Source organism: Drosophila sulfurigaster, chromosome 2R (genome assembly GCF_023558435.1).
Source record: "Drosophila sulfurigaster albostrigata strain 15112-1811.04 chromosome 2R, ASM2355843v2, whole genome shotgun sequence".
In the NCBI taxonomy this organism is placed as follows: domain Eukaryota; kingdom Metazoa; phylum Arthropoda; class Insecta; order Diptera; family Drosophilidae; genus Drosophila; species Drosophila sulfurigaster.
In genome coordinates this window covers 16913564-16931851 of record NC_084882.1, presented here as the reverse complement: position 1 = coordinate 16931851, position 18288 = coordinate 16913564, and the positions used below count along the sequence as shown (strand labels likewise).

At 41.0% G+C, this 18288-nt stretch overlaps 5 protein-coding genes across 5 annotated transcripts; all 5 read right to left on the bottom strand.

Annotated features, from left to right (window-relative positions):
• Positions 1-3954: 3954 nt before the first annotated feature.
• On the bottom strand, positions 3955-5334 carry LOC133838174 (uncharacterized). Its single transcript, XM_062269170.1, has 2 exons — positions 4978-5334; positions 3955-4453 (listed from the first exon to the last, which is right to left on the bottom strand). The coding sequence occupies exons 1-2, from the start codon at positions 5144-5146 to the stop codon at positions 4320-4322; spliced, it is 303 nt and encodes a 100-aa protein (XP_062125154.1). The 5' UTR covers positions 5147-5334; the 3' UTR covers positions 3955-4319.
• Positions 5335-12127: 6793 nt separating this feature from the next.
• Positions 12128-15272, bottom strand: LOC133837239 (putative aminopeptidase W07G4.4). Its single transcript, XM_062267920.1, has 5 exons — positions 15089-15272; positions 14613-14771; positions 13603-13879; positions 13441-13539; positions 12128-13383 (listed from the first exon to the last, which is right to left on the bottom strand). Exons 2-5 carry the CDS (start codon positions 14627-14629, stop codon positions 12247-12249), a joined length of 1530 nt encoding a protein of 509 aa, XP_062123904.1. The 5' UTR covers positions 14630-14771; positions 15089-15272; the 3' UTR covers positions 12128-12246.
• A 433-nt stretch (positions 15273-15705) lies between these two features.
• Positions 15706-16828, bottom strand: LOC133837241 (protein BCCIP homolog). Its single transcript, XM_062267925.1, has 3 exons — positions 16615-16828; positions 16435-16561; positions 15706-16377 (listed from the first exon to the last, which is right to left on the bottom strand). Exons 1-3 carry the CDS (start codon positions 16735-16737, stop codon positions 15734-15736), a joined length of 894 nt encoding a protein of 297 aa, XP_062123909.1. The 5' UTR covers positions 16738-16828; the 3' UTR covers positions 15706-15733.
• A 205-nt stretch (positions 16829-17033) lies between these two features.
• LOC133837243 (protein Abitram) lies at positions 17034-17745 on the bottom strand. Its single transcript, XM_062267928.1, is given in 2 exon segments — positions 17034-17408; positions 17410-17745. Coding segments are annotated over 2 exon segments (624 nt in total). The 3' UTR covers positions 17034-17120.
• Positions 17746-17753: 8 nt separating this feature from the next.
• Positions 17754-18138, bottom strand: LOC133837249 (COX assembly mitochondrial protein 2 homolog). Its single transcript, XM_062267933.1, has 2 exons — positions 17981-18138; positions 17754-17915 (listed from the first exon to the last, which is right to left on the bottom strand). The coding sequence occupies exons 1-2, from the start codon at positions 18059-18061 to the stop codon at positions 17754-17756; spliced, it is 243 nt and encodes an 80-aa protein (XP_062123917.1). The 5' UTR covers positions 18062-18138.
• Positions 18139-18288: the final 150 nt, after the last annotated feature.

The window sequence follows — 18288 nt, the reverse complement described above, 5'->3', positions numbered from 1 at the left end:
AAGAGTTGTTTGGCTTAGCTGCCTTGTAAGCTATGAACCTCCAGACTACAGTCTTTTGCCCTTGGCTGTAACCCTTTTGTGATATTTGGACAGCAACAATGCTTGCGCTCTCTCTCTCTCTCCGTCTCTCGTTGTCTTCTCTCTCCGCCTGCTTTCTGCGAAATGGGGCCACACGATTGTACAGCTCCCCCTTCCTACAAAAGCGGCAGCAGCAGCAACAGCAGCGACGTCGGCGTCGGCGGCTGTTCAATTGTTTTTGTGTTGCCGTGTCTGTGTAATTATCGGACAGCGTGCATGCCCATGCATGCCCTGTGTGTAGAGTGTGGAGACTGTGGAGACAGCGACAGGGGAGTCAGAGTCAGAGTCGGAGTTGGAGACAGAACCAAAGCCGGGCCCAGGCGGCAGTGTTGCGTGTAATTTGTTATTTTATTTTATTGTTATTATTACCGCATGCGACGTGCACTTTATTTTCATTACCAGTTTGGATTCTTTTCATGCATACTCACTCACACTTGCATAAACACCCAAGTGTAACTTTGTTGCAGTTGTGTGTAAGCGCATCTAATGCATGCATCGGTATCGCTTGATAGCGAGTAACTTTCCTGCTGGATATTGCACGTGTGAATGTGCCTGGGAATGGGGCTGGAATTGGAACTGGGAATGGGAATGGGAATGGGAATGGCAATGCGAGTGGAAGTGGGGAATGGGAATGAGCACCTTCAAGTCTAATTGGAAATGCATAAATGCAAATGATGATAACTATAAATAATAATCATATAAATATCCACGTTCAATCCAGTTCCCACTTTAAAATAAAACTTTTTAACGAATAGAAAATCCCCCTTTTAAACAATGAATCATTACTTGATAAATCGCGATTCAATTGCGAATAATCCAATATCAAAATTGTAGCTTGGAATTTCCTGCGTTTTAATCCCACAATATTTCCCGCAGTCGCCGCAAAAGAAACATTAAAGTCAACCAAGTGTCCAAATGTAAATTGAGTCTCATAATGTTCGCGACTTATAGTAAATGATGCGCGGCAATCTGAGCAATTTTCTGCAATTCATTAAAACGATTTTGATTCTGATTTGATATTGTTACTGAGCAGTTAATTGCGCTTTTAACGATCGAGCGCCGCTCTTTCAATTTACTGCTCTCTTCCCCCACTCACACACACAGACACACACACACTCGCAGTCGTATTAACTTGTAATATTCATGACACCAGGCGAACGAGAGAGCAAAACGTAAAGAGAAACTGTCGCTGTCGCCGGCAAGGAGCCTTAAATGCTTGCTGTGCTGAGTGGCGGCCACATACAAAATTAACAATATTTATATAAACAAGTTATAAACAATGTTTGTCTAAACAGTGACAAACACACACACACATATACATATATATACATGTAAGCATACGCACTTCCACTATAGCTGGGGAAACCAGTTCGCGGCTGGCGCTCAGTTTTGTTTGCTCCCACAAAGTCACATGGCTGGCGCTGGCTCCAAATGCATTACATGAACGTCGCTGTCGCTGTCACCGCTGACGTCGCAGTTGACGTCAGCAGCAACATCGCCATACTTCCGCATTATTGCAGCCTGTTGTGTTTGCTTACGCGCTCTCTCTCTCACTCTGTCTTGTGCTCTCGCGCAAACAGCTTGCGCTCTCTTCGTGTGTGTGTGAAGCTCGCTCTCTCGCTCTTTGAGTGTGGCTCTCTCGCACAGTCAGCTGATTTTGTTTTGCTTGAACTTTTGCCGGGTGCGCTTGGGCAGTCGTAATTGCACTCCCTCTCTGCCCACGTCCCTTGGGCCACTTACACACTTGAGTTGTTTGTTTTGTAGCTGAAATCCGTATCTTGAAACTCTTTACACATTAGCATGTCAGTCGACGTCGTAGCCTGCAACGCCGACGGCGACAGCGACGACGACGGCGACGGCAACGACGACCCTGCCCAATGTCAATCACAACTCTGGCCCTGGCCCGCAGAGCACGAGTTTTGTGGCTTACAAAGAAGCAGGCCAAAAAGCAGGAGGAACGTGTTTCCAAAGCCATTACAACAAGCTCTTCATTGTTGCTGTCTGCCCGAGTGTGTGTTTGAGTGTGTGTGTGTGTGTGTGTGAGCTTATGAGTGAGCTTTACTGCGGCAGCATTCTTGTTGCATGCCTTACACTGACAATGAAACCCAAATACATATAAATATAATACGCACACACAAGAAAGCCGCCAAAAAAAAACGAAAAGAAAAGCAAAGTACGCACATAGAATCGAAACGCATTAAATGTGTGTGCATGTATGAGTGTGTATATGTGTGTGTGCTTGGGGCCTGGCCTCCAACTAGCGACCGCAACTTGGTTACAGCAAGTTGGTATTGTGTCTGTTACACGCTGCATAAATATGTATGTATGTACATCACACACACACACACAATGACCACTCATATGGTTTTTTGTATTTTTTTTGGGAGGTGAATGGCCGCAACTGTCGTTGCCACTTTGGTAACACCGTGGCGCATTAAACGTAGCAGCCGCGGCGGCCAAAAGCCGAAAAAGCCAAAGAAGCCACAGCGTCGTCTCATCAGTTGAGGCTTTTTGGCAAAGGGTAAGACAAAGAGCGAGGCGAACACACTGGACAACGAGAGGGGGGAGTGGTGGGAGAAGGGGCAGCAGCTGAGCGGGGCTGGGCCAATGTTTAATTTACTTTGCATTTGTTTGGCCAAACTCCAGCAGAGCTCTTCTTTTTGTATTTTGGCTTATGATGATGACGCTCACCGGGAATGTCTAACTGACTGACTGACTGACTGAATGACTGAATGATGGACTGTTCTCTGCCTGGCTGACTGACTGACTGGAAGAGCGCAGAGTTAGACGGCACTGAAGAGACGTAACTCACGCGTTTTTATGGCCACACAAAAGTCGGGTTGCTGTTTTTAGGGTTTTTCTTTTGCTTCCCACACTCTGATTCCCACTGATCCTCGGCCAAAACTTATTGTGCGTGTGTGTTAATGTGTGTGTGTGTGTGTTGAATATCCAAAATGTATTGCCACACATACAAAGTATCTTGGCGTGTTTGATATGCAGTTGCATTGCCAAGAACCAATATTCAAATTGCAATAAATCACATTTACAATACAGCTCCAGAAAGTCTACACTTGCTTTGGAGAGATATTCAAGCTCAGCGATCTTTTAAGATTTATATGTAACTCAAAAATTAAAAGATGCAGAAAGGATATTTAAATTGTAATAAATCACTTTTGCAATACAACTCCAGACATTCTTTATTTACTTTAGAGAAGATCTTGAAAGATATAAAAACTCTCCTTAAAGCTTAAGAATTTCTACACTTTCTTCGAAGAAGATCTTTCATATCATTAGACAAGTTTCCAGATTTTTGGTTATTGCGATACTTAAAGATAGGGAAAGTATTTTGGAATATTCGAAAAGTATTTTTGTGATCTTTTTATATTATTTATTACATAAAATTGCATTGCCAAAAATATATATTTAAAATTGCCATAAATCAAAGACACAATATCAAAGAACCAGTAATGAAACTTTCCACTTTTTTCTACTACAGATTTTTCCACTCATTAATCAACTTTAGTCATTTATTTGTAACTGACAAATTGAAAGATACAAAAAGTATCTTTGTAGTCTGCTCTTATTATTAAAATGCAGTTGCTTGCCAAAAGAATATTTAAATTGCTATAAATCAAATTTCTTTTTCACTTCTTTTCCACTTTCTTCAGTGAAGACTTTTCGATTCTCAACCGAATTGATAGATTTTGCTGTAACCGAAAAAATTGAAGCTGCATAAAGTATCTTTGATATTGAATTGCAGTTTTACATTGCCCATTAATCAAAATTGTGAATACTAAGCAACAACAAAAGAATTTCTCCACTTTCTTTAAAGATTTCTACACTTACACAAAATTACTTGATCTTAGGAGGAGATATGTATCTGCTGGGCAGCAGAGTTACATTCCATCTCATTAGCCAACTTTACAGATTCATATGAATCGGACAAATTAAGATACACACATAGATACAGATACAGATACAAAGACAGAGACAGAGAGGCAGTAAGAGATACACTTACAGAGACACTCAGATACAGATACAAATGCAGAGATACAACAAATACTTATGTATGTATACAGAGCGTGTAAAGTAAAACTAATTTTGTTTTAATTTCTCCTTTCAACACATGTTCTCTGTTCGCGTGTAATTTTTAGCTCGCCTAGAGGTATTTGACCCTTTGGCTCACAGCTGATTTATGGGAATTCATACGTGTCCATGACTCTCCATCTCGCATCTCCAGCTCAACTACTGACTATATATCTGTTCTGTATGTCTGTATGTCTATTTGCCACTCCCGGGTTCTGACTTCTCAGTTCTGAGTTCTGAGTTCTGGACTCTGGATTTCGCTTCTGGCTTCCTCCACATTGCCAACAACCTGGAATCGGAGTTGAATGTACGTTTTGCGTGAAAGTTTGTAAGTTTCATGTTGGTTTTTTTTTTCGTTTTTCGTTTTTTTTTTGTGTGTGATTTGTGCTTATAGCCAAGCTCTCTAGCTCTCCTCTGTTTGTTTGTTGCTTTGTGGCCCACAGACCGAGCAGCGAGCAGCTGTCGAGCTACCGAGCTACCGAAATGCCAAATACCAAAAACCCAAAAATAAAAGAAAGAAAGACTGTTGGCCAGAAGCGCAGCCAGGCAGCCAGAGCTATTGAAGAAACCTAATTCATGACATGCTGACCATATTAATTTATCTTCTTTGTGCAAAATTTCGTGCATGATTTGGCCATTACCAACTTGAACCATAGCTCAAGCTATTGGTATATCACACTGTGATCAGTTGGCCATATCTTTTCTAAATGTGTGTGTGTCGTAGTTGAATGAACCCGCGCGATGCGTGAAATGTTTCAACTTTTGTTAACGAGATCATTGACACTTTAACGCGAAATGCAATAAGTTTGTTACCATGCCAAGCATTTTCCCCAGTTCCCAGTTCCCGATTCCCAGTTTCATTCTCGCTCTGATTCCCACTCCCATTCCCGAATCCGTATCCAATTCCAGCTACGCTTTTATTGGCATGATCGTGCACTTTTCGTTGATAACAAAATTCGTAGAAAGATAGAAAAAGAGTCATGTCGCAAAGAAGAAGAAGAAGAAGCTAGCGGGATGCCTCCATGTCTCCATGTCTCCATGTCTCTCCATCTGATCAAGATGGTCAGCTCTTTATCATATTACAGATGGGGTAATTGATGTACTGTGTTGAAATCATAACAATGTCACTGTACTCAAAGCTTGCTCTTCACTTTGTTGCACAAGAAAAGTGCGAAAGATGTGCAACAATTAATGGACATTTTTTCTGTACTAGAAGAATAATTTATTAAGAATAAGAATAATTTATCTTAAAAATAAAGTGTTAATAAATATAAAAATATGTATACTAAATTGATTTATTAGTTAAAGTCTAAATAAACTAAATCATCAAAGAATTTAAGATATAAATACGTCATTTATTTAATTTTATACAACCTCAAGGATAAAATATTTCCAATATTAAGAAATAATGGATGCAAAATTAAGCATTTAAATTTTTATGAGATTTTACATTTTGATAATACATTTCAATCTTTATATAAGACAATTTCATTAAAATAAATTAATTTAGAATTGATCAGACAAATAAAAAGAAATGCAGCCACAGTTTAAAAGATATTAGAGATGCATATGAGATAAAAATAATATTGAATATTTTAATAATAATTAATTTTATTAAAAGTAATTTTAAGATTCAAATAAAAGTAAAGTAAAAATGAATTTAAAGTCATAGAAAATGTTTAAAACATTAGAAATTTATTCAGAGCGATTTAACAATGTTAAATTTATACTTAAAATTACAAAAATTAACCAAAGTTATTTCAAGTTTACAACAAACATAAATAAATTAATAACCATCTATTTGTAGCTCTATATTATAAACGTTGTGTTATTAATAAAATTGTATGTCTATATTATTTTCTTATTTTATTATTATTATTTTATTAATAATTTCTTTCTTTATCTCTTATTTATTTATTGGCATTGATTATTGAATTCATAAAACGTGATTCACACATTGCATGATAGCAAATGTAAATTGAAATGTTTTAAACGCTCTCTTTTGTGGCATGTTAAAATATACTAAATTCCCTGCTTTAAGAACTTTATACGGATTGGCAAAGAAAAGCAAAGTTAAACGTTTATGTGTTTTATAGAGCATCATTTGAATAATTTTCACGTTCTTAAGACTCTCATAGAAAATTAGCATCAATAATGATATGGCAAAATGAAATAGCAAAACAAACATTTTAATCAGTTCTGTTGGGTTCAGTGACATCTTATCAAATGAGAAGTATGTATGATATATGGTATAGTATTGTGTATAGGAAAGATAGAGTAGCAAATCAGTCCAGAAAGAATTCTTCACAAGGAGCGAAAGAGAGAGCGTAATTACTTCATTATAATGGCGGCAAGAACTGAGTTGGAGACGGCGAGAGAAGATGTGAGTTGCTGCAGAAGAGTACAAAGTGAGTTAATGATAATGGTTTCAATTACTTGGAGGGGCGGCAACCGAAGAGGGGGAAGAACACATGTGGAAGCAAACAGAACAAACGAACGAACGAACGAACGGCCCACAACAAAAGAGTAAACAAACATTTTTTGACTTTTTAGTGGTGTAAAATATGCGGAAATGCATTTCTATGGTCTTACTCTCCACACACACACACACACATAAACAAACACACACACACACATACACACAAGTCATGGCAACTTCAGCCGGTAAACTTGCATGTGAACAGCTCTCTCTGTGTGTTTGTGTGAGTGTGGCCCGAAGATGACGATATTAATGTGGCTGCAGAGGTAATGATGATCATGATAATCACGTGAAAACCAAACCAAACCAAACCAAGCAAAGCTAAGGCAAGAAAGAGAGAGACAAACAAAGAGGGAGAGAGAGAGAGAGTAGAAGAGAGACCTGTTTGAAGGCATATAATAAGAACACATTGGCAATGCAATGCAGCTGCTGCACTGCAGCGGGTTGAAGGCGTGATGGGAGATGGGAGATGGGAGGGGAGAGGCACAAAAGTGGGTGCTGGCTGTTTGGTTGCCTGACTCTTGGCTGCAAGCAATGCAATTCAACCAAAATGGCAATAACAACAACAAAACTGGGCTAGGGCTGGATGAAGAGGGGGATGAGAGGCAGGCAGAAGGAGGAGGAGGGGCAGCAGCAGCAGGATGCATAAACGAGACGAGATGCTGACGATCAACCCATAGCCCAAGTAAATTACGACTGCAAGTCAACCAGTCAAGTTAGTCAAGACAACAACAAGTCGCTCTCGCTCTCGCTCGCGCTCTCTTGCTATCTCTGTCTTGCTGAGAAATGGCTAAGAAAGAAAGCAAGCAGCAGCAAGCAAGCAAGCAGCATCCTCCGCTGTGCTTTTCTTCTCTTTACGTTGCTTTTTTTTTGTTGTATTTACAAACGGGCGAAAGGTTCGTTGACCGTACAAATAGTGACCCACTAACATCTGCGAGGTACGTTCACCCTAGTGACGTATTACTTCCATGATCGAAACCGAAGCAACAGCGACAGCCGAAGCCAAAGCCGAAGCCGAAGCTTAGACAACGAAGCGAATGAAACCGAAGCGAACCTGGCTCGAAGCGCTTTGGGCCCGGCTCGATGGTCGATTTGTTGGTTTGTTGGTTTGAAGCGAACCAAAAACAAAAAGCTGTTACTGTTGCTGTTGCTGTCGCTGTTGCCGCCTAAGAGCGCGTCTCACTGTTAAAGAGTCGCCACTTGAGCGCGATGCGGAAATGTTGCATGTTACACATTTCCATGCAACACTCTGAGAGCAAGCGAGTGTGAATGTGTGTGTGTATGGTGTCTGTGTGTGTTTATTTGTCAATTTTTGCTATCTAAGCAGACATCTTTATCAGCGCCGTTTAGCAGCATATTTAAGCCCAAACAAGCAAACTCAGCTGGATCTTATCTGGTCAAGACCAAGACCAAGAGACCACACCTAACCTTTGGGCAGCCTTGGCAATCGGCAAAAAGATTTGCCGCCAGCTCAAGTTCAAATTCAGGCGAAAACCTGAAAAACACAAATGCCATGCCACATGCGGTGAAAGTAAAAATTCATATTTTTTTTTTCTCTGCCTTCGTTTCGGGCGCACAGCGGCACGTTGCAGTCGGCTGTTGCAAGCGCCTTCCTTACCACTTCATTAGAGGCCAAGGCAATGCCTGTATCTTTCTTTTATTTTCGTTTGCTGTTTTCCAAATAATTTTGCCACAAAATAAAAATGGAAAAAAAAAACATTTTCACAACATGCCGCATGCCGCACACAGAGGCAGAGGCATGATCATGAACATGACACAATATTATGGATTATGAGCCGATGTGTGTGTGTTGGTTGCAAGGAAAATTGGTGTGGCAAATACATGTTCATATCAGTTATCTCGTTTTTCGGTTCATAATTCACAGTTTATTTATGAGTTGTCAAGGCAAGAGACGCTCTTTGTCAAGTTCAAGGTGATTGCGACCTCGACTTCGACTGTGGCGCCTGGCGCTGCTGCGTTTAGATCACACTTTGATATTTATGAGTTTATGCAGAAAATTGTCTCGTCGCTGCCCACACACACACTAACACACACACACACAGGGAAAAGGGACTTTCACACGTTATGAATGGAAGGAAGGAAGAAAGAAGCAATTGCATGGAGGACATTCAATACTCACTGCAGCATCCTTGAACCTTGAATTGAGGGCAACGAGAGTGCCACACACACACACACACAATGTGGCACATAGTGTGGCATCTTCCGGCTGATTGGGCACATGAGAATTCGACTTGCTTGAATTTCGGCTAAGCTTGCAGGATTCTACCAAATTGGCTATCAAATAACTTTCCAGCAGCAGCTGCTGCTGTTGCTGTTGCTGCTGTTGTTGCTGCTGCTGCGGATTCACACGCTCGGCTTAGGAGGCGCATCCCGCATAGCCATTTGGTTGGCCATTTGAGGCGTTGCAGCCCAGCTTCAGCTTCAGCTTCCAAATTGGCCAACAATTTTTTGCCACTTTTTGCAAGTGGCAGCAGCAGCGGCAGCGACTGCTGCAATCATTGGATTAATTTTAATATGTCCATGGCTATAAAGCGTTCACATCGGACTCAATCTCTGAGAGGCTCGAGACTTGCTGCATCTATGATTATGGACTCACGGCAATCGACTCGACGTTGCACACACACACACACTACATACATACATAAATACATAGATATATAAATGTAGCAACGTTTGGTTGCCAGCTTGGCTGCGACTGTTGCTGCTTGCCACTGGAATTGCGACCTCTTTGGGAGCGTTTGTTGCTGCTGCTGCTGCTGATGTTGTTGTTGTTGTTGTTGTTGTTGGTGCTGCCATGTAGCTGGTTACGAAACCCCAAGAAAAACTTCCGCATTCATTTAAGATCATTTCTGTCGTTGGTGCTCCAAGTGTTGTTGTTATTGTTGCTGTTGTTGTTGCTGTTGCTGTTGCACCGGCAGCAGATTTGCAACAGTCCCCCCTCATTTGGTGTTGCCTGTGTGTGTTGTTTGCTATTATTAATGCCGCCGTCGCCGTCGCCACCGCCGTCTCGTTGTCTCGTCGTTGTTATTTTGTTTTGCTTTTGCAGTTGCGTTGTTGTTTTTGTTGTTGCTGCTGCTGCCATGCGAAGCGCGTCGCTGGTTTTGTAAATTTATGGATCAACGTTGCATACCGCACGACAAGGAGTCAAACAGCTCGCAGCTCACAGCTCTCAGCTCCCAACTGTGGCTGCCAACTCGTCTGCCAAGTGACAAGCTCCAAAAGTGACAAGGTGCTGCACAAGTCCACTGACAATTCAACTGATTCCACTCTGCGGGATCACAGATGTCCAGACGTGGGAGTATCGGACAATTGCGAGCAACTCAGCCATCAAAATTACTAGAAATAGTCTGTGTTTTTGTAATCTTATTTTAGTCGCAAACATGAAAGTCTCTCAACTTTTAATACCTATTCCAAATAAATCTCTTGTCTTAACTAATTTTTTAAACACAAAAATACAAGTTATATTCAATTTTATTTTATTATGTTAAAAATGCAAAAATTATCAATTATGTTATTAAAATGAAACGAACCATATAAAAGTTGAAAAATATGATCGCCAAGAATGTAAATTATTGAAAAGTTGATGTAGATTTAAAAAAAAATACACAAATAAAAAGAGTTTCTTATATTGAATGCTTTTAGGTGAAGAAATGTATATATATGGAAATTAAGAGTCAAGTAAATAATTAAATGCTTAGGAATTGTAGAAATTCAATAATTTTAAGAAAGCTGCAATTTTAACTTATGAATTTCAATCCAACAATTGATTCCCTCCATTCAAACTCTATTTTAACATACACCTTCAAATTTAAAGTAAACAAGTTTTACGATTGTTTTTTCTAATATTTCATTTCGTTATTATTATTTTAAATAATGGGTTATAAGAAATTTGAAAAATCGACTAATTCAATAGTTTAGTTGTAAAGATTCTTCGCCTATTCATTACAGTTCTCGTGTTTTGTTCTTCATATCCTCTAAAGATGAGAGAAGCTCCAACCCGAAGAGCAGTCGGAAGGCGAGAGCATTATCTTGGCATCTTAACAAATCGTTGGTCATCTGCTTGGAGCTGTGCTCCGACTAAACCAGTCCTGCCATAATCAGGTCATGCCTTGCCTTCTGGCTGCTTAACGGTTGCGGAAAGAACGTTTCCAGGCAACAAAAAACTAAACGAAAAAAAAACAAGAAGAGATGCAACTGTTTTGGACTGGTCCATCTTACCAATAAATTCACACTAATGGCTAAATAAAAAGAAAAGACAGCGAAAGAGGAAAATGTTTTACGTTTGCTCATCAATAATGAATACCGTTAGCTGCCGCATCGCATGCAACGCCATGGGGAGGCGTCTCCCCCTCTTTCTCTCGCTCTCTCTCTCTATCGCTCAGGCATCATGACCATATGCAACTGGTTGTCATTGTCAAATGTGGAGGCATGCGTCAATAAATTACCTAGAAGCGCACCCAAGACCAAGAAGAGCAACAGCAACAGCAACAAAAAAGTGCAACCACGGACGACGCGGACAATGGGAATGGGAATGGCCAATGGACGACTAAACTGGCAACAGGCAACGGACAACGCGCAACTGGCAACTTGCAACGCAACGGTACATTATGCAATCACGGCATGAATGAGACACTCTTGACCGAGTTTCCAAAGCCAGGCAATAACGGTAACGCTACGTAAGCGACAGCTGACAAGTGGCCAAGAAGAGAAGACGCCGCAACTGCGACTGCGACCGCGACTTTAACTAACGGGTTCTCAACGCTCTCTGGCAGAAAACGAAAGAACCGCCAACAGATTCAAGAACTTAAAATGCAGGGCAACTGCCACTTATGCAAAAAAAAAAGCAAAAAATGCATATAAAGAAAGAGAAAGAAAAGAAAATAAATGATTTATAGTACGAGAAAAGTAAATAGGGAAATTATGCTGTAGTAATTACCGACGTGATAGAAAATGCTTATAAGGTAGATGTATAAACGCTATATTATAACGCGTAAAACAGTACGATGTATACATAAATCATAAAATTAAAGTGTGTATCTGATGTCGTATACTTAATTTTTTTAAATACGGAAATTATGAATAAAACTTGCAACTACTAAAAGATAATGTTTAAGCTTGCGTCTGTTTTTCAACACTTCAAGAGAAATGAAGAATATTTTATAATGATAATTTGTAAAGGCGTATACTTAATATTTATATGTATACTTTCTTTAATCGTATATTGAACTCTTTTCGATAATGTACCTCTTTTTATTCAATTTTCCAGAGTTCCTTATCTGATAAGAAACTATATACACATTATTATTAGATAGTATGAGAGCTGAATATTCTGATTTATATAAAATTAGTGGGAAGCGTCCCAATTCAATGGGAAAAAATAGAAGAAGCATAGTCCCATAAAATTTGATTATTTATATATTGGATAACTTGACTAAAAAGTAATCGAAGTAATCAAAAATCATATTTCAATACAAGAGACATTAGTTTATTCACAGTGATATTAAGAACGTGATGCATACATTGGATAATTTGTGATAAAGTTGAATAAGTACAACCCGTGGACGGGGATTCTATAACTGGATCTAATCGATCAAATGGGTCTTGACCAAGGCAACAATAGGCGCTGCTGTCGGCATATCGGGCATCTCACCAGCACTGCCAGCGATATCCAGATGCGTATATCTGATGGGCTTGCGCGAGTCCAAGCCGTGCTTGTCCAGACCCGTGGCCTGGATCATAAATGCCGCAGGCACTTGATGACCACGTTGAGTGCGACCCGATGGCAAGTTGTTGCACTGCACAACGTCTTCGCCCAGCGCTTTGCCAGCATTGAAGTCGAAGTCGCATTGACGCAACACGGAAACCTCAAAGGGTTCGCCGTAGACTTGACCAGCTGCCTGCAGTTTGCGGGCATGATCCGCCTGGGCGGCCACGCTGTTGTCCACAATGATCGATTGGCCCTGGCCGGCGGAGATGAAGGCGTGTCCCGTCAGCGTGGCAATGCTGAAGATGTGGGGATTCTGAATGTCCTCCTCCACCACCAGCTCCTTCATGCGGCACAGCGCATCCGCCATGCACATGCGTCCCTCGGCATCCGTGTTGCCAACACGCACACGCACGCCAGCGCGTGAGGTGATGATCTCATCAGCCACATAGCACTCCTCGCCGACAGAGTTGCGCACTAGACAGAGGGCGCCAATAACGCGAATATCCTTGGGCTGCTGCTCGGCAACCACCTGCATGAAGCCAGCAACGGCAGCAGCACCGCATTTGTCGCGCGACATGCCAGCCATAACACCGCCAGCCTTGATGTCGGCGCCACCAGTGTCATAGGTGACACCCTTGCCCACCAGCATGAGGGTTTTGCGCGCCGGATTGGGTGGCGTGTACTCTAGATAGATGATGCGACCCTGATGACGCTCCACCTTGTTGGCCGCACGATTGACGGCGCCAAAGAGCGGATACTCGCGATTGATCTCGTTGACATCGTCGATCACCTTGATCTTCAGTTTATCGAACAGAGGTTTAACATAAGCTTCCACTCGGGGAGGCGCCATGCGCTCGGGATCTCCGACGCCAATGTCGCGGGCAATAAAGCGACCGGACTCCAACACCAAAGCTTCCTTGACGATGTCCTCGGCATTGGGGCTATCGATCATCAGCGAAAGCGAAGAGATACGTTGCTTCTTGTTGGGCACATCTTCGCGCAATTGAATCGGCTGTAAGGGAAGACAGGTTTTAGAGATTGATAGCTTCAATTAGATTCATTTACTTACCACATAGAGTTCCTCGAGTGCGCCCAGCACGGTGCAGAGCTCGGCGTGGCTGAAACGCTTGCTTTGTGGCACCAGCAGCATGGGAGATTTGAAACCGGACTGTAGATAATAAAGAGAGATCAGTTAAATAGTAAAGGAAAGTCTGTTATATCCATTCCCTACCTTAATCGCGCGCTCCAGCGATTGCTTAGCTGCCTTTTGATAGCAACGCACATCAGCGTAATCGGTTAATTCCGACACGGGAGCATAGATCACTGGCAGATTGAGGTGTGGCGACTTGAAGCAAGAGATAACTTTATCGAACTGCTTGTCGAAGCTGCGATGCTCCTCAAAGGTATCGGCCAGCTCTGGTGGCACACAGCGATCAATAACGCAGAGTACATCATGAGCACCAGATTGAGCGAGAATCTTGGACAACCTGACCGAGCAAGGCAGTAATCTAGAAATACAAAAAAAAATAGATTAAATTAATTTATAGGGTTTATAAGGTTGTAAGTACTTTTTCTTCTAACAAATCCTGTGTATTCCTCACATTAATTTTCTTTAAAGAATAATATTATATTATATATGTCTATTGATAATGTATTCTTTAAAAAGCCTAATATTTGTTCTCGTTTAAATTAATCTGATTAGATAGAAAATAAGTTGTCAATGCCTTTGATATTGTTCTAATAAAACGTTCTATTATTAAAAAAAATAATAATATTAAAATTTGTACAATTTTTTTTGAACAACTGACGCGGTTGGCAATTGTTAATTATTGAAATGCAGTTGGGTCACGCCTTGATTACCAGTTATTTTTATTGTTCCGTTTCTCAATCAGCTATTGTTTAAACGAATTCATGATACGCCCACCGACTATCTTATACTCTGCCCCTTGGCAACGCTTGTTGATAAGCGCGATTATCTAAAGTGCGGTAAATAACCTCGATTGTGATAAGCTTAAAGTAATGAAGTGCTAATAAAAGTTGTTAAACTTTCAGATATTTGAACAATCTTCATGCGCAAAGACATAAATAAAGGCAAATACTTATAAAAGGATTACAGTGGGAACAGTACTAGGTTATAAACTGTACGCAGTGATAATGAACGGAGTAAAGAAGAGTGAGAACAGAACTGGGGTGCTAAGTGTTCCCAATGATCTGTTCCCATCCGTGCAAATGCAAACTTACTTATCGAGTCGACTCATGTCGTTGGAGAGCTTCTTGATGAACACAAAGGCGAAAGGCAATCAGCAGGCGGAGAGAGCGAGAACTGCAGCGAACGGCAAACGAAGCGTCACTGATTCAAATTGGAATAGCACAATGGAGTGAGCGCACTGGAACTGGAAGCTGTAAATGGAATTGGAATTGAAATTCGCGATAAGGTGCTGCCGATTGTGGTATTTTTTTTATTTTGTTGTTGCTGTCTGTTTTAATCGCGATACGTCGCGACTCGCGACGGGGAACGTTGATGAATTTGTTGTGTTACGTTTGCGTTGCGCACAAGCCGCTTTTATAGCGCGAACTGCTTTTTGTTTATGCACACAAGTAGCAAACAAACAAGCTATGAATAATCGTGGGTATATGTTATAATTGAAATTGTAGCATGGGTGTGCACAACAACAACAACAACAACCCCAATAATATTGCAATCGACATCTACTCACGTTGCGCTAAACACTCGTCAATCGGATGGTTTTTCTCTTGCTAGTCACGTTCACCGCTTGTGCTGTGCTGAGTTCGAGCGGCGGCAAAAGGCGAAAGCAGCTGACTGTCCTAAAATGCCGGCCAGCTGTTTTAGTGGTAGCGTTGCCAATCATAAAAAATATACACTAATAAACAAGTTTCGGGTAAATAAGAAATCTTTTGAATTTTACTATTTTTATGTGAATTATGATTCAATTTAATTTTCAACGTATATTTGTTTATTTTTAACTCTCCCTGCAATGCATGCATGAATCATTTATTTATCAGCAGTAATTCTGCACCTACAGCACAACATTGTATCTAACAGAGACAAAGTGCTCAATATCTTGTATCTCTTGTTGGCGCTTCAACTTTGTACTTAACGAATAGAGCAGTCACATACAATTCATTATTTTTTTGTGTATCTGTTTTCGACTTTCAAATTTTGTATCTGATTTATGCAGCCCATTAAAAATGAGTTCAACACACTTTTATATCATTAATTGTAGCTGCCGGTAAATTTTCAGGGCTCCAATTTTCTATCTTTCGGATACATGGATAGATAAGATAATATTCAGTACCATTTTGCATTATTATAAAAAAACGAGCCCTTCGTCTTCAACAATTTATTCTCCATTGATATAGCTTTGTACATCCTTAATTAACTGCGGCAATTTATTGGCATCCAGTGCCACAAGCTTTCTATACGGCGTCATCACGGCATCGCCTTCCAGCCAATCGCCTGACATGCCAGAATCGCATTCGGAAGCCACCGAATACTCAAAACTAAATTTAGCACGCTCCGACAGCAGCTCGTCCTCGGCATTCGTATAATGATCCTCGGCTGGTTTGCCCTTTTTGGCTTCCTTGCGATACAATTTCACCAGCAACAACAACGTGCCAAAGTTAAACTTCATTTTCTTAGCCTTCGCTGCATCGATTTCCTGTTGCAGATTCTGCAAGAGCGGCACCGAGATCTGTGCTGGGATGTTGATGAATCGTTCGTTGATCAGCAGTCCAACATCACGCTGCTCGTTGTCCAGCAGCTCGCTCAGCTGTTGCTGCACTTGCTCTGTGGCATGCGCCTTGGAGCGTTCCAGCAAATAGGTGCGCAACTGTTTGATGCTCGGTTGATCCTTTTTAGCCGAAAGATTTAGCACTGATGTGATGCCAAAGATTGTGCCATCCTCGACCATGTTGTCGTCGTCTGTTTCGCTTTCGGCGCCATCATCCTCACACTGGCAAATCACGCTGCCAACATAGTTTTGAGCTGCCAACAACAAAAGAAGTTCAGTTGAAAGAAGTTGAATTTGAAATCATTATTTACCTATTAGTAAATCCGCCATCTGGTTGCAATTGATGTGTGCACGCAGGAAAAGTCGCTGTAGCAGCTGTGAGATGCCCTGGGAATCAGGATCAACTGGCGCACGTCCTTCGAAATCGATTTGCACCTCCTGTAAGCCGCATAGAATTAGTCAGAATTTAATCTACACTTTGTTTTGTTTACCTCGTTGCCTCTGTAGGCATCTGGATGCTGTTCGCCATCATCATCATCGTCACTCGAGCTGGAGTCTTCGTCATTTGGATCTACTTCCATAGTGTTCAGGTTCTTGCGCTTATTGGCCGACATTTTATAATTATTTAATAAAATTAATTCACCAAACAAACGCCGCTTGGCTGTATATAAAGCAAACAGCTGTTTGTGCAGCACACGTGTTGCATCGCGTTGCCAACCAAAAGAAAACAGGGCTGCTTTAATAGAACCATTGTTGGTATAAAAATACTGCAAAGTAATCGCAATGCCCTTTCAGTATTTTTTTAACGCAGCTATAGAAATGCCGTTACTTGTTTGCTGCGCATTGGAAATTTTAGGCAGAAGTCGGTTTTATTTTTACAATAAGCACAAATAAAAAGCTTTTCGAAATGTTAAATTTTATCGTTCGATGTTTATTTATTTTTTTTTTTTGTGAACATAAAGTTAAACATTAACAAAGAGTTGCGCGAGGGTTGATTCTATGTCTCTGTCTTCACCTCGGATTTGACATTCAAGAGTTCCTCATATTGCTCCTGTGTCAACAAACTTGCCTTAATGCCATCACAATTGTCTATCTTGGGCAGCAAGATGCCAAAGTAACCAGCTCCCTCGGCAACTCGTTCCAGCAGCTTGGGATCCGCTACGAGAGCTGTGTTCACCTCCACCAACTTGCCGCGTATGCAGCTGGGTATCTTGTAAGTATTCCCCGCATTTGTCTTGAGCAGCGCTAGCGTTGTCTCTGCTTGTAAAATCATTCCACCTTTTTTTGGCCTTGCCCTTAACTACATTTTGGCTACGATCTACGTTGCCTACATCGTAGCTAACCGATTCAATGCCCTCGGAGTATGCAGGATGTGAGGGAGCCAAGCAAACGAGGCAAATGCGATTGGAGTGGTAAAGCACTTGATAAGCGGCACCCCCTTTCATATAGTAATAACGTGTAAAAAAGCGATCCACCACGCTGGGATAGTTCTCGTCATAGTTATCAGTAATCGGTTTCACAAATTCACCACAGATCTTCTGCTCTTCGTGTTGAAAATAGTAGGGCTCTAAGGGATCCTCTTGCGCTGTGGTGGGCAACATTTGTGCATCTATTGTTGCCATTATTGTGCTTAGTTGGCTTCTTCTTGTAATAATTTCTCTTTATATCTGGACTGACGCTCTCGAGCCTTGGCACGATTCGCAGCTGAGCGAGCCACACGTTCCGCTTTTAAGCACTTTATGACTTGATCGTCGATTGAGTTACAAATGCCGATGAACTTGCCGAAACCGTGCTGCGAATGAAATCGAGAAAAATTGATAAATTATTCATATTCATTAAACTATTTGAATTACTTACATTGTCGTGGCAGGCTTTCAGTTCTTCAATTAGTTTGTTGCACTCCACGCTATGCAAATGAGCCGACAAATCGGTGTGCATCTTCAAAGCAAATAAATTATTTATTTACTTTTCGTTCCTCTTACGCAAATGTTTTTTTGTTGTGTGTTTATCGTTATCGATAAAAACGTCAGTCAGCTGTTCTGTACTTCAAACAAACACTATTTAACGTCAGAAATTATACCAAAAATATACCGCCTTCACATGGGATAAAATTTTTACAAAGATAGATTTTTTATTATTTTGAATTTTATTTTCTTTTTAAAATG